The sequence below is a fragment of the Manis pentadactyla genome, chromosome 10, assembly GCF_030020395.1.
Source record: "Manis pentadactyla isolate mManPen7 chromosome 10, mManPen7.hap1, whole genome shotgun sequence".
Lineage (NCBI taxonomy): Eukaryota > Metazoa > Chordata > Mammalia > Pholidota > Manidae > Manis > Manis pentadactyla.
In genome coordinates this window covers 20266113-20282163 of record NC_080028.1, presented here as the reverse complement: position 1 = coordinate 20282163, position 16051 = coordinate 20266113, and the positions used below count along the sequence as shown (strand labels likewise).

Genomic DNA, 16051 nt, shown 5'->3' with positions numbered 1-16051 from the left:
ATATTCATTTGATTTTTATACTTGATTTATATGTGGATCCCACATTTCTCCCTTTATTATTATTATTATTATTATTTTAAATAAAATGCTGAAGTGGTAGGTAGATGCAAGATAAAGGTCGAAAACAGTTTAGTGCTGTAAGAGAGCAAATGTAGATGATCAGGTGTGTGCCTGTAGACTAAGTGTTAATCCAAGCTAGACAAGGGCAATATAACATCCATGGATGCAGAAGATTTCTCTCAAAACGGGGGGAGAGGTTCTAAGCCTCACCTCTGTTGATCCCCAATTTCTCACCTGATGGCACCCTGCAACTGTGCCTGTCTTAGGTTGTTCCTCCCTTGAGGAATCTTACCCGTCTCTGGCTAACCAGTCATCTTCCGGGACCATACAGGGAAATGTAAGTTGGTAAGTGAGAGAGAAGCCATATTGTTCAAAAAGGTTAGCTTTTTACTTCTTTGCAGATTTATGCCCTGTGGCTTCTATGCCCAGCATTTGTCTTGAGTTATCTTTACCACTTGGAGGAATTATCATACTGGGTAAATTCGATATGAGGCACGAATTCTATTTAAGGGTTGTAATTAGGAAGGAAGAAGAAAAGCTATAGAAGTAGCAGGCGGAAGAAAACTTGGGAAGATTGATTATTTCTTTGACATATCTTCTTGTAGAGTAACTTCAGCATGTATAGGTTTTAAACTACTAATTAAATTGCGCACACACATTAACATAATAGGAATACAGTTACATCCAAAGCAGATCTATAATTACCAGCCATCTCCAGTGAGACCAAGAAAACCAGTTAGGCACCGTCGGCATTTGTGAAAATTTATCTGATATGATGGATATTGTCCAACTGTACTTGAACAGTCTGAGAGAAATCAGACAAGTTAAAACAACCCATTCCTGGGAACTGTTCACATGCCATATGTTCTTTTAACATTAGATAGTCTGTAGTTGTAAGATTTTGGAGTGCTACAACTTGCACTTCTCCTAATTCTTGGTTGAGTTCCAACAGTATAGTTCCAGTCAAATTTGTTGTTTTACTGTATGCACAGGCCAGCTTGGATATCTCCTTCTTCATTCCCATGGCAAGTCCAGGAACCGGTGGGATGAGTGCAGCTACAGCTGTAGCAGCGCCTGGATCTTTATTGAGGTTTTTTGATGATCATCTTCTGGTATGAGGCTTCCAGAGAGTGCTGATGTTGGAAGTTCTTCTTCATATCGTATCTTAGTTTATTTTCTGGGTAGCCAAATTAGGCTTTGATCCTCTGTATAAACACAAACTGACCCTTTGCCCACACTTTGATATGTCCTTTATACCATTGTGTAGAACTCATTGGAGGTCACCACACAGGAACTGCTTTTTTTTTAAGAGAAAGGAATATTATCAGAAAATGTACCTCCATAGCCGATCATCTGACACCCTTTAAGTGATCAAAATTAAGGATATTTAAAGCATGCATTAATCGTTGATTTGCAGTTAGATTTATCCTATCAGGGAGTAATCCCCCTTTTCTTTCTTTTTCTTTTTCTTTTTTTGTTATCATTAATCTACACTTACATGAAGAATATTATGTTTACTAGGCTCTCCCCTATACCAGGTCCCCCCTTTAAACCCCTTTACAGTCACTGTCCATCAGCATAGCAAAATGTTGTAGAATCACTACTTGTCTTCTCTGTGTTGTACAGCCCTCCCCTTTCTCCCACCCTCCCATTATGCATGCTAATCGTAATACCCCCCTTCTTCTCCCCCCCTTATCCCTCCCTACCCACAGATCCTCCCCAGTCCCTTTCCCTTTGGTACCTGTTAGTTCATTGTTGGGTTCTGTGATTCCGCTGCTGTTTTGTTCCTTCAGTTTTTCCTTTGCTCTTATACTCCATAGATGAGTGAAATCATTTGGTATTTCTCTTTCTCTGCTTGGCTTATTTCACTGAGCTTAATACCCTCTAGCTCCATCCATGTTGCTGCAAATGGTAGGATTTGCCCTCTTCTTATGGCTGAGTAGTATTCCATTGTGTATATGTACCACATCTTCTTTATCCATTCATCTACCGATGGACATTTAGGTTGCTTCCAATTCTTAGCTATTGTAAATAGTGCTGCGATAAACATAGGGGTGCATCTGTCTTTCTCAAACTTGATTGCTGCGTTCTTGGGGTAAATTCCTAGGAGTGGAATTCCTGGGTCAAATGGTAAGTCTGTTTTGACCATTTTGATGAACCTCCATACTGCTTTCCACAATGGTTGAACTAATTTACATTCCCACCAGCAGTGTAGGAGGGTTCCCCTTTCTCCACAGCCTCGCCAACATTTGTTGTTGTTTGTCTTTTGGATGGCAGCCATCCTTACTGGTGTGAGGTGATACCTTATTGTAGTGTTAATTTGCATTTCTCTGATAATTAGCGCTGTGGAGCATCTTTTCATGTGTCTGTTGGCCATCTGTATTTCTTTTTTGGAGAACTGTCTGTTCAGTTCCTCTGCCCATTTTTTAATTGGGTTATTTTTTTTTGTTTGTTGAGGCGTGTGAGCTCTTTATATATTTTGGACGTCAAGCCTTTATTGGATCTGTCATTTACAAATATATTCTCCCATACTGTAGGGTTCTTTTTTGTTCTATTGATGGTGTGTTTTGCTGTACAGAAGCTTTTCAGCTTAATATAGTCCCACTTGTTCATTTTTGCTGCTGTTTTCCTTGCCCAGGGAGATAGGTTCAAGAAGAGGTCACTCATGTTTATGTCTAAGAGGTTTTTGCCTATGTTTTCTTCCAAGAGGTTAATGGTTTCGTGACTTACATTCAGGTCTTTGATCCATTTTGAGTTTACTTTTGTATATGGGGTTAGACAATGGTCCAGTTTCATTCTCCTACATGTAGCTGTCCAGTTTTGCCAGCACCATCTGTTGAAGAGACTGTCATTTCGCCACTGTATGTCCATGTCTCCTTTATCAAATATTAATTGACCATATATGTTTGGGTTAATGTCTGGAGTCTCTAGTCTGTTCCACTGGTCTGTGGCTCTGTTCTTGTGCCAGTACCAAATTGTCTTGATTACTATGGCTTTATAGTAGAGCTTGAAGTTGGGGAGTGAGATCCCCCCTACTTTATTCTTCTTTCTCAGGATTGCTTTGGCTATTCGGGGTCTTTGGTGTTTCCATATGAATTTTTGAATTATTTGTTCCAGTTCATTGAAGAATGTTGCTGGTAGTTTGATAGGGATTGCATCAAATCTGTATATTGCTTTGGGCAGGATGGCCATTTTGACGATATTAATTCTTCCTAGCCACGAGCATGGGATGAGTTTCCATCTGTTAGTGTCCCCTTTAATTTCTCTTAAGAGTGACTTGTAGTTTTCAGAGTATAAGTCTCTCACTTCTTTGGTTAGGTTTATTCCTAGGTATTTTATTCTTTTTGATGCAATTGTGAATGGAGTTGATTTCTCTTTCTGTTGGTTCATTGTTAGTGTATAGGAAAGCCACAGATTTCTGTGTGTTGATTTTGTATACTGCAACTTTGCTGTATTCCGATATCAGTTCTAGTAGTTTAGGGGTGAAGTCTTTAGGGTTTTTTATGTACAATATCATGTAATCTGCAAATAGTGACAGTTTAACTTCTTCTTTACCAATCTGGATTCCTTGTATTTCTTTGTTTTGTCTGATTGCCGTGGCTAGAACCTCCGGTACTATGTTAAATAACAGTGGGGAGAGTGGGCATCCCTGTCTAGTTCCCGATCTCAGAGGAAAAGCTTTCAGCTTCTCGCTGTTCAGTGTAATGTTGGCTGTGGGTTTATCATAAATGGCCTTTATTATGTTGAGGTACTTGCCCTCTTTTCCCATTTTGCTGAGAGTTTTTATCATGAATGGATGTTGAATTTTGTCAAATGCTTTTTCAGCATCTATGGAGATGATCATGTGGTTTTTGTCTTTCTTTTTGTTGATATGGTGGATGATGTTGATGGATTTTCGAATGTTGTACCATCCTTGCATCCCTGGGATGAATCCCACTTGGTCATGTTGTACGATCCTTTTGATGTATTTTTGAATTCGGTTTGCTAAAATTTTGTTGAGTATTTTTGCATCTGTGTTCATCAGGGATATTGGTCTGTAGTTTTCTTTTTTGGTGGGGTCTTTGCCTGGTTTTGGTATTAGGGTGATGTTGGCTTCATAGAATGAGTTTGGGAATATTCCCTCCTCTTCTATTTTTTGGAAAACTTTAAGGAGAATGGGTATTATATCTTCTCTGTATGTCTGATAAAGTTCCAAGGTAAATCCATCTGGCCCGGGGGTTTTGTTCTTGGGTAGTTTTTTGATTACTGCTTCAATTTCATTGCTTGTAATTGATCTGTTTAGATTTTCTGTTTCTTTCTGGGTCAGTCTTGGAAGGTTGTATTTTTCTAGGAAGTTGTCCATTTCTCCTAGGTTTCCCAGCTTGTTAGCATATAGATTTTCATATTATTCTCTATTAATTCTTTGTATTTCTGTGGGGTCCGTCGTGATTTTTCCTTTCTCGTTTCTGATACTGTTGATTTGTGTTGACTCTCTTTTCCTCTTAATAAGTCTGGCTAGAGGCTTATCTATTTTGTTTATTTTCTCAAAGAACCAGCTCTTGGTTTCATTGATTTTTGCTATTGTTTTATTCTTCTCAATTTTATTTATTTCTTCTCTGATCTTTATTATGTCCCTCCTTCTGCTGACCTTAGGCCTCATTTGTTCTTCTTTTTCCAATTTCGATAATTGTGACATTTGACCATTCATTTGGGATTGTTCTTCCTTTTTTAAATATGCCTGGATTGCTATATACTTTCCTCTTAAGACTGCTTTTGCTGTATCCCACAGTAGTTGGGGCTTTGTGTTGTTGTTGTCATTTGTTTCCATATATTGCTGGATCTCCATTTTGATTTGGTCATTGATCCATTGATTATTTAGGAGTGTGTTGTTAAGCCTCCATGTGTTTGTGATCCTTTTTGCTTTCTTTGTACAGTTTATTTCTAGTTTTATGCCTTTGTGGTCTGAAAAGTTGGTTGGTAGGATTTTAATCTTTTGGAATTTACTGAGGCTCTTTTTGTGGTCTAGTATGTGGTCTGTTCTGGAGAATGTTCCATGTGCACTTGAGAAGAATGTGTATCCTGTTGCTTTTGGATGTAGAGTTCTGTAGATGTCTATTAGGTCCATCTGTTCTAGTGTGTTGTTCAGTGCCTCCGTGTCCTTACTTATTTTCTGTGTGGTGGATCTGTCCTTTGGAGTGAGTGGTGTGTTGAAGTCTCCCAGAATGAATGCATTGCATTCTTTTTCCTCCTTTATTTCTGTTAGTATTTGTTTCAGATATGTTGGTGCTCCTGTATTGGGTGCATATATATTTAGAATGGTTATATCCTCTTGTTTGACTGAGCCCTTTATCATTATGTAATGTCCTTCTTTATCTTTTGTTACTTTCTTTATTTTGATGTCTATTTTGTCTGATACTAGTATTGCAACACCTGCTTTTTTCTGTCTGTTGTTTGCATGAAATGTCTTTTTCCATCCTTTGACTTTTAGTCTGTGCATGTCTTTGGGTTTGAGGTGAGTCTGTTGTAAGCAGCATATGGATGGATCTTGCTTTTTTATCCATTCTATTACTCTGTGTCTTTTGATTGGTGCATTCAGTCCATTTACATTTAGGGTGATTATTGAAAGGTATGTACTTATTGCCATTGCAGGCTTTAAGTTTGTGGTTACCAAAGGTTCAGGGTTAGCTTCTTTACTATCTTACTGTCTAACTTAACTCGCTTGTTTAGCTATTATAAACACGGTCTGATGATTCTTTATTTTTCTCCCTTCTTCTTCCTCCTCCTCCCTTCTTCATATGTTGGGTGTTTTGTTTTGTGCTCTTTTTAGGAGTGCCTCCATCTAGAACAGTCCCTGTAAGATGCCCTGTAGAGGTGGTTTGTGGGAGGCAAATTCCCTCAACTTTTGCTCGTCTGGAAATTGTTTAATCCCTCTTTCATATTTAAATGATAATCGTGCTGGATACAGTATTCTTGGTTCGAGGCCCTTCTGTTTCATTGTATTAAGTATATCATGCCATTCTCCTCTGTCCTGTAGGGTTTCTGTTGAGAAGTCTGATGATAGCCTGATGGGTTTTCCTTTGTAGGTAACCTTTTTTTCCTCTCTGGCTGCCGTTAATACTTTGTCCTTGTCTTTGATCTTTGCCATTTTAATTATTATGTGTCTTGGTGTTGCCCTCCTTGGATCCCTTGTCATGGGAGTTCTGTGTACCTCTGTGGTCTGAGAGGCCATTTCTTCCCCTAGTTTGGGGAAGTTTTCAGCAATTATTTCTTCAAAGACACTTTCTATCCCTTTTTCTCTCTCTTCTTCTTCTGGTACCCCTATAATGCGGATATTGTTCCGTCTCAATTGGTCACTCAGCTCTCTTAGAATTCTTTCATTCCTGGAGATCCTTTTATCTCTCTCTGCATCAGCTTCTCTGCGTTCCTGTTCTCTGTTTTCTAGTCCATTAATGGTCTCTTGCATCTCGTCCATTCTGTTTTGAAGTCCTTCCAGATTTTTTTTTATTTCTGTATTCTCCCTCCTTTGTTCTTGCATATTTCTCTGCAAGTCAATCAGCATGGTTATGACTTTTGTTTTGAATTCTTTCTTAGGAAGACTGGTTAAATCTATCTCCCCAGGTTCCTTCTCAGGGGAAGATGTAGAAGATGTTGAAGCTGTCTGGGTTAGTCTTGTCTGGATCAAATTTTTTTGCCTTTTCATGTTGATAGGTGCAATGGTTAACTATTGACTCGTCTGTCAGCTGGGAGAGCCAAGACTTTCCACTTGCTCCTGGCCTTTCTTTACTGGGACAACTGCGACCCCTAGTGGCTTGTGTTGGGCAATTGCGTGTAGACTGGGTCTTTGTATCTTGCCGGGCCAGTATGGAGGAAGCTCCCTTGCTGTGAGCGTGGCCAGCCTCAGGCTGCTGCTCTGCTATGGCAGGGCCCTGGGTAGGTAATGGACGGGGGGCTGTTTGGCTGTTTACCTCTGTGAGGGGTCTCAGAGCTGTTGCCCAGGGGGTTAGTGCGCCCGCAGTTCTCTGGAATTTCCAGCTGCTGGACTGTGACCCGGGATGCTTCTGTCCAGGTGTGGGGTCCCTGTCCCTTTAAGACTTTCAAAAAGCACTCGCTTTTCTTTGTCACAGGGGCGCTGGCTTTGGGACCTGCTCAAAGTTCTTACTGTCCTGTTTCCCTAGTATCCAGTACCCCACACATACACTGTGTGCCCTCTGGTGCAGATGTCTGGGGCTGGGTGTTTAGCAGTCCTGGGCTCCCTCTCCCTCCCGCTCCGACTCCTCTCCTCCTTCCGGGAGCTGGGGTGAGGGTCCTCGGGTCCCACTGGGCTGCGGCTTGTATCTTACCCCTTTCACCAGGCACTGGGTTCTCGCAGGTGTGGATGTAGTCTGGCTGTTGTCCTGTGTCTTCTGGTCTCTCTTTTAGGATTAGTTGTATTTGTTGTATTTTCAAAAATATATATGTTTTTGGGAGGAGATTCCCACTGTCCTACTCACGCCGCCATCTTAGGTTTGTTTTCTTATCTCTTTCTACTAGTTTGTTAGTGTAAAGAAATAAAAAATTCTGTATATTGATTTTGCATCCTACAAATTTACTGGATTCATTTATTCTGATATTTTTTTGGTGGTGTCTTTAGGGTTTTCTACATGTAGTACATGTCATCTGCAAATAGTGACAGTTTTTCTTCTTCCTTATCAATCTGGATGTTTTTGATTACTTTTTTCTTATCTGATTGCTATGGCTGGGATTTCCAGTTCTATGTTGAATCAAAGTTGTGAGAGTAGGAATCCTTGTCTTGTTCCTGATCTTAGAGAAAACACTTTCAGCTCTTCAGTGTTGAGTATGTTAGTGCTGGGTTTGACATATGGTCTTTATTATGTTAAGGTATATTTTCTCTATATACACTTTGTTGAGAATTTTGGTAAGTAGAAGGTTGAATTTTGTCAAATGCTTTTTCTGCATCTGTTGAGATAATCATCTTTTTATCCTTTATTTTGTTACTGTAGTGTATTTTGTTGATTGATTTGCAGATACTACATTATGGAATAAATTCCACTTGGTCATGGAGAAGGGATCCTTTTAATGTATTGCCGAATTTGGTTTGCTAATATTTTCTTAACAATTTTTGCATCTATACTCATCAGGAATATTGGCCTGTAGTTTTTGTGTAGTTTTTGTTTTTGTGATGTCTTTGCCTCTTTTGGTATCATAGTAATGCTGGTCTCACAGAATGAATTTGGAACCATCCCTTCAGTTTCTTGGAATAGTTTGAGGATAGGTATTAACTCTTTTTTGAAGTTTGGTAGAATTCACCCATGAAGCCATCTGGTCTTGACTTTTGTTTGTTGGGAGGTTTTTTTTTAAATTACTGTTTAAATTTCATTAGTAGTAATTGGTGTGTTAAGATTTTCCATTCCTGATTCAGTCATGGTAGATTGCATGTTTCTAGGAATTATCATTTCTTCTAAGTTGTCCAATTTATTGGTGTATAACTTTTTATAGTAGTCTTTTATAACCCTTTGTATTTCTGTGCTGTTGGTTGTAAATTATTTTTCATTTCTGATTTTATTTGAGTAGTCTTTTACTTTTTGATAAGTCTGGCTGAAGGTTTATCAATCAAATTTGTTACATTTTCGAAGACTGACTCTTAGTGTTTGATCTTCTCTATTGTATTTTTAGTCTGTATTTCATTAATTTCTGCTCTGATCTTTATTATTTCCTTCCCTTTACTAATTTGGTGCTTTTTTTCCCCTAGTTTCTCCAGGTTTAAGGTTAGATTGAGAATTTTCCTGTTTCTTGAGGTAGGCCTGTATTGCTGTAAGCTGCCCTCTCAGAACTGCTTTTGCTTCATCTCAAAGATTTTTGAACATTGTGTTTCTTTTTCATTTGTCTCAGGATATCTTTTGATTATTTCTCTCTGTTGACTCATTGGTTGTTTAGTAACATGTTGTTTAGCCTCCATGTGTTTGTATTTTTCCTTGTAAGTAATTTTTAGTTTTATACTGTTGTGGTTGGAAAAGATCTTAATGATTTCAGTTTTCTTAAATTTGGTGAGACTTGTTTTGTGGCCCAACATGTGATATATCCTGGAGAATGTTCCATGTACACTTGAATGTGTATCCTGATGTTCTTGTCATGCAGTATTCTGTATATATCTTTTAAGTCCATCTGGTTTAGTGTGTTGTTTAAAGCCACTTGTTTCCTTATTGATTTTCTGTCTGGATGATTTGTCCATTGATGTAAGTGGGGTTTTTCATGTCCTTAACCATTATTGTAATACTGTCAATTTCTCTATGTGTTAATATTTGCTTTATATATTTAGGTACCTCCTATGTTGGATACATAGGTATTTACAAATGTTATATATTGTTTTTTGGGTTAATCCCTTTATCATTTTGAAATGTCCTTGTCTCCTGTTACAGTCTATTTAAAGTCTTTTGTCTGATATAACTGTTGAACCCTAGTTTTGTTTTGTTTTTTTTACATTTGTATTTGCATAGAATATCTTTTTCCATTCCGTTTGTCTGTAAGTGCCTTTAGGTCTCAAGTAAGTGTCTTGTACACAGTATGTAGGTGTGTCTTGTTTTCTAAAATCCATCAGTTACTTTGTGTCTTTTGATCAGGGCATTTAGTCCTTTTATACTTAAAGTAATTATTGATAGGTATGTATTTAACTGCCATTCTGTTGGTTTCTCATAGTTTTTGTAGTTCTTATCTGTTCCTTTCTTTTCTTGCTTTCTTGTGATTTGATGACTTTGTTTAGTTATTATTGGATTTCTTTCTCTTTACTTTCTGTATATCTATTACAGGTTTTTGGGTTTTTGTTACTATGAAGGTTCATATGTAACACCCTATGTATGTAACAGTCTATTTTAAGTTAATGGTCACATAAGTTCAAACACATTTTAAAAGCACTACATTTTTTACCCCATCCCCATGTTTTATGTATTTGATGCCATGTTTTACATCTTTATGTGTATCCTTTAACTAATTTTAGGTATAGTTGATTTTACTGTTTTTGTCTTTTAATCTTCATACTAACTTTATAAGGCGTACAAAGTTTCTGCTGAAAACCAGCCGATAGCCTAATTGAATATCCCTTGTATATTGTTCTTCCTACTTTCAAGATTTTCTCTTTATCTTTTATCTTTGCCATTTTAGTTATTATGTGTTTTGGTGTGGACCACTGAGGGTGGCTGAGCAGGAGCTACTTTGGAGAGGTGCCTGCTTGGGTGGGTTCAGTGGGGCCACTTAGCAGGGATATACAGCTAACAAGGCAGGTGAAGAGTATTAGAATTGGTGCCTGCCAGTGTTGGGTAAGCTGGGCTGAAAGAGGGCAAGAAAAATGATGCTTGCTAATGCTTCTGTTCTTGGAGAAATTTCCTGCAGATCCCTGCCCTTCTGGCACATACCCTAAAATTAATCAGTAAAGCTACTTCATGTATGGCTTTTCAAACTGCCGCCTCTGTGCTTGATCTTGTAGCAAGTGAGATTGTTTATGGGCCCTTTAAGAATAAAGTCTTTGTTCTAATAGCCACTTTAAGACTTAAAGGGTCCACGTTGTGTAGTTGAGCAACATTTATGTCAATATCAAGTGTGAATGTGTCTTTTCTATTCCTGGTCTGTGACATCTGGGGTTGAAAGGAACCATTGGTTCTTAGACTTAAATCTGTGCTCAGGTATGTTGAGCTCTCTGAAGACAAAACGGACATGTAGCTTTTATTGCTATAGGATTATTTTGGGGGTGTATTAAGCTTTTCAGACTAAATAATGATTAAACTTTATTAAGTACGTAAATAAATGGAAACAAATGATCAGTGCTTTCCTATTCCCCTGTGTTTCTAGGCAACTGTAACTACCCAGTATTGCAGCCATGGAGTCCATGCTTAATAAATTGAAGAGTACTGTTACAAAAGTAACAGCTGACGTCACTAGTGCTGTAATGGGAAATCCTGTCACTAGAGAATTCGATGTTGGCCGACACATTGCCAGTGGTGGCAATGGGTTAGTTTGGAAGATTTTTAATGGCACAAAAAAGTCAACAAAGCAGGTAAGTTTTAATTCAGAATCCAACTGGGAAAATGCATATGCTAATAAGTACCATAATGTATGTATGAGCATGTATATATTTTTATGTTAAGAAATGCCAAAAGTAGTTCTCATTCCATTTATATTAGGTCTTAGAAAAACATGCTTTGAAACATGCCCTGAATCTCTTGGTTGCAATTACATTGTTTGATACATCATCTCACCTTGTAATTTAATTTTGCTTACTTAATAAAATAAGCATATCAGTTGTGCAAATGAGTATATTAGATTTGAGTATCTAGCATATGTTTTAGAATAAAAATTGTTATGTTCCTTTTTGTATTTGTCAATAAGTTATCAGCAAAATACCCACTTAAATTTTTCCAACACTAAATGCATTCTTATTAAGTGCGTTCTTATTTTCTCTCTTATTCTATAGCCTTCTAAAAAATAGACTTTCATAATATTCCTTTGTGTTTAAACTAATAGTTTAAAGGAGTACATTTGTGAGATATAATCACTAACTTGTTCGGGAACATAGGATTTCAAAGGTCTTTAAAAACCAACTGTTCTTTTAGTGAAGAGTAGTTTGAATGAGTTGTATTTTTATTTCTTCTAATTTGACTTCTAATAAGACCAACAGATGGTTCTTAGAAATATGGAGGATTGTTACTGTTAGACTTTACTACCAACTTCTGCTGGAATTGTTAAAGCATTGAAAAATCTCCAGGTTTGAAACCTCTGTCCAAATATATTCTTTAAAAAGAACAATCGCTGTTTTCAAAAGTACTTTTACTTCCCTTTAAGTGACACATAAGGATTGTAAAGTGTATGAGCTTTATTACACATATTTTCCAATGACTATCACAATCATACAGTTGTGGGCGTGCATTATTTGTGACTTTTCCAAGGTTAGCTTATTTCCCAAACAAATACATTAAAGAATACATTGGCTTTGGTTATTCTTTCATGAATAGAACTCTTGGTCTTGTGTTAGATTTCTGGTATGTGGTTTGTACCTGATCTGTAAATCTTATTTTTATTGCCATTTGGTTGGAAGTCCAAAGTTGATCTGTATCTTAAATTCTGATTGATTTGTTACTTTTGAACATTGTTTTTTCTTTCAATTCACCAAGAGCTCATCCAAAAGTAAGTGGTTTCTTGAGTATTGACCTCTTAAAATGCTATTAATGAAGCCATGAATTTATGTAAATGACCAATCTCCAACACTAGCACAAATAGCTTTTACAGATCAATTATAAAAGGGGAAAATGAAAGAACAGTAAATTTACTAAGTTTTGCATTATTTTTATGGATGTTGCTTAACCAAGAGTTAAGCACAAACCAAGAGTTCTAGGTGTGTGTGTTTATCTGAAATCCTCTGGTAATGTTGGAGCTGCTCATAGAACATGAGAACCAGGCACAAATGATATTTAATTGATGAGATATTGTATAATATAATAAAGTAGTTCTCAACTGCTGGCTGCTGGAACTGGGTTCTCTGAGGAAACTTTACTATATTCCTTTTTTTTCCTTGAACTTATTGCTTTGAGGAAAAAGATGGTTTTGGAATATATTAGTTCTCTCTGTAGATATGGTTTTGAATTTTATTTATTTGCATCTTTCAGACTTCAGAGGTTAGAAGTGAGTATCCTGCCTGGACTACAGGCTACTGCCTTAAGGAATAGTGTGAAGTCTCTAACCACCTTGGCATTGAAGCCTTATTTTAATTTCTTTCTTAATTGAAAAGTTGTAATTTTTCAGTTGCTTCATTTTTATTAAAAGAGACTCATACAAAATAGATAATCTAGATCTGTGCTGCCCAGTATGGCAGCCACAAGCTACATATGGCTATTTCAATTAATTAAAAATTAAATTCAGTTTCTTAATTGCACTAGGCACATTTTAATTACCCCATGGCCACATGTGGCTAGTATGACCATATTGGACAATGCACATATAGAACTTTCTATCATCACAGGAAGTTTTATTGGACAATGCTAGTCTTAGAGAAATTGGGAAAACAATAATGGAAATGGATACACTTCTTAGAGTTCATATTTTTCCCTCATAAAGGGGCATTGAGACTGAGGGCCTTACTCTCTCAGCCTTTTTTGATCTAGCATATAGTATACCTGAGTGTAGTTGTATTTTACAGCAGAATATATTATCTTAAATTTGACTTTGACTTTGAGATAAACATCGGGTAGGGACATTGGGCTAAGAGATTCTCATACCTAGTTTTAATAGTTAAAAATGTGGAAGTGATTTCTATAGCTGCATGACAGTGAAATAAAAAAAGTAATATTTAAGCCATCATAGTTAAAGTTTACATCTTGTTCTCTTTCTCACCATTTTATTTTATTTTTTAATGGTCTGCAAGAAAAGTATCTGTAATATAACCTTGCTCCCAAAAACTACACCCGGAAACACAATATTTCCAAATTAAAAGAATACATGTATAAGTAGTTGTTTAGGGTTTGCACACACTTTTAAAGGTTATCTGTATATTTTTTCCGAGGGTATTTCAAATTCCTAGGGTTATTAGTACATGATGAATTAAAAATTTCAGATCATGTACAACTTTTAACTTTTTGACCGAAATGTTTGAAGTCCTCTGGGAAGAATAGTCAATAATAGCACCTACAGAAAACATGTGAAAAAAAGTACATATTTGTGAAACTTGGAATGCAGCAAGGTAAAGAAAAAGATTTGGTAAAATAAAAATTTACTTGTGTGCCTGGTAACTTCATTATACCTGATTGAACATTTCTGTTAATATTTTGGCTTTATGCTTGCAAAAGCCAATTTCTGTTGGTTTTTATTGTTTCTGGAGGACATTCACTAAAGAAACACTTGACAGTGAATCATTTGTGAAAGTGAAATTAAGAATTCCTAAGAGTCTTCAAGATAAGTGTACAGTTGATTTTTTGCAGTAAAGTAAAGTTCTTAGGCTGGTTTTGTATATAAAATAAGCCATTAAGATATTTTAAAGTTACTATTTGGATAAACTTAAGTACATGTAAACATGTTGAAATGGATAGATCTTTAATTATAGCTTATTAGCTTTTGAAGCTATTTGGGCTCTTGTACTATTTAGGTTTTTGTGATGGTTTACTTAGAAGCAGCTCTTAGTTCGTAATCATTATCTTTTGTAGAATCTCTAGAAATTTTATAAGACATTTCAAGACAACATTTAGGGAATAAAAGTTTTGTCCATTTAACTTTTTAAATATACACTTATTTTTAAGAACTTGTACAGAATAGTGTACAAATCATGGTTGTACAACTTGATGAATGTTCACAGTGAACACACTTGTGTAACTAACTTCCAGGTCAAAGAAACGCTGCTAAAATTCACGTCTCTTCTTAGTCATTACCTCCCTCCCCACCCACCCAGGAGTAACTAATATCTTGTCCTTTGAGACTTCAGAATGATTTCGCCTGTTTTTGAACTTTTTAAAGTGGAATCATGTTATGTACTCCAGTGTTTGGCTCCTTTTCCTTAAATGTATGTTGCTGAGATATATCTTTGTTGTTAAGCATAGCAGGTTTTCTTTGCAGTTAGGTATAGAGTACTACTATCAGCATTCTTTACACATGCTGTTGGCATGTGTGACACATTACCTAGATATGGAATTGCTAGGTAATAGTGTATGTGTGCTCAATGCGAGTTTTTCCAGAGTGATTGTATCAGTGTATACTTCCACCAGTAGTTACAGTTTCTTCACATCACTGCCAAACCTTTTTTATTGTTACTCTTTAATTTTAGACATTCTGAGCAGAGGGTCTTTCATTTTTTTTAATTGAAGTATACAATATTATATTGGTTTCAAGTATACAACACAGTGGTTCAGCAGTTACACACATTATTAAGTCCTTACCCCAACTAGTGCAGTTATTGTCTGTCAACACAGAATGATGTTTCAGAATTATTAGCTGTATTCTCCATTCTCCTACCATCCCTGTGAAAGCCTTTACTTTTTGAAATTCAGTGAGATATAACCCATTTCCCCCTACTCTCTGAACTTTTATAATGCCTGATAGTAATGGCTGGGTAGAGTTGATACTGCTGTGTTTCTGTTGTAGCTTTGTAACTGACTTAGTCTTTCTATATAGAGTAGCTATGTTTGGGATTAAAATGATTATCTAAACATACACACTATTTTCAAACATATTATTACTTCTTCTTTACAGAATATTTGAGAGATATTTCTGAGACAGATGTCCTTGATTGTATTTTGTTAGTTTTGTAATTTTTAAATTATACTTTGTTTAAGCAAGTCATTAATTTTTTTTGCCAAACTATATGGTGAGAAATGTTTGCTTCATGTGTATATGTCCTTTAAAAATTGAAATACCATCACTTTATCTGTTAGATAGGAATGTTGTAACTATCAAGGCTGCTAATATGTTGAATTTGTAATAAAGGAACTACATACATACGAGTTTGTTTCCCACTTGTTAACCTACTTTTTACTTCTGTTGAAGTAGAAGGCTAATGAAATTTCTTTTAACTCTCCTATGTCAAGTTAAGGGATTTATTTTGGGGAAAGATGTTTTTAAAAATTTGTGTGTTTATGTTTATATATAAACTTTGCCTCATTCTTGGGCTATTACATATTACTACTTAGCTCTCTATTTATTTCTGTTTATTTGACACAAGTTTTAATATTGTAACCACTCTCTTCAATAGATTTAACTTAACATCTATTAGTAGTATTCTAGTGTCTCACATTTATTATAATCTTATTTATCCAGTTTTGGAATAGGCCTTTTTTTGTTTTTGTAAATAGGACAGCTTCAGTATTATTTTGGCTTAAAAGTCATATTCATTGGCCTGTTTCTTGTGCCCTGACTATGTTACGAACTTAATGACACCTCTAGTTAAATGTCTGTACCTATGAGGAAAATGAACATTGATTTTTTAAATTACATAATAAATATTTAACTGTTCATGTTTTATCCATTCTACCAAATGTAGGCTTTG

General features: G+C 36.2%; 1 protein-coding gene across 3 annotated transcripts in view; it reads left to right on the top strand.

The window, feature by feature from the left end:
- The window catches only part of SCYL2 (SCY1 like pseudokinase 2), an 87367-nt gene that overhangs the window by 15982 nt on the left and 55334 nt on the right, over positions 1-16051 (top strand). For all 3 annotated transcript variants that reach the window (XM_036891202.2, XM_036891201.2, XM_057486479.1), the window contains exon 2: positions 10879-11083. In XM_036891202.2, the coding sequence (XP_036747097.1) occupies positions 10907-11083 (177 nt within the window). In that variant the 5' untranslated portion in view covers positions 10879-10906. The remainder of the gene's footprint in view (positions 1-10878; positions 11084-16051) is intronic.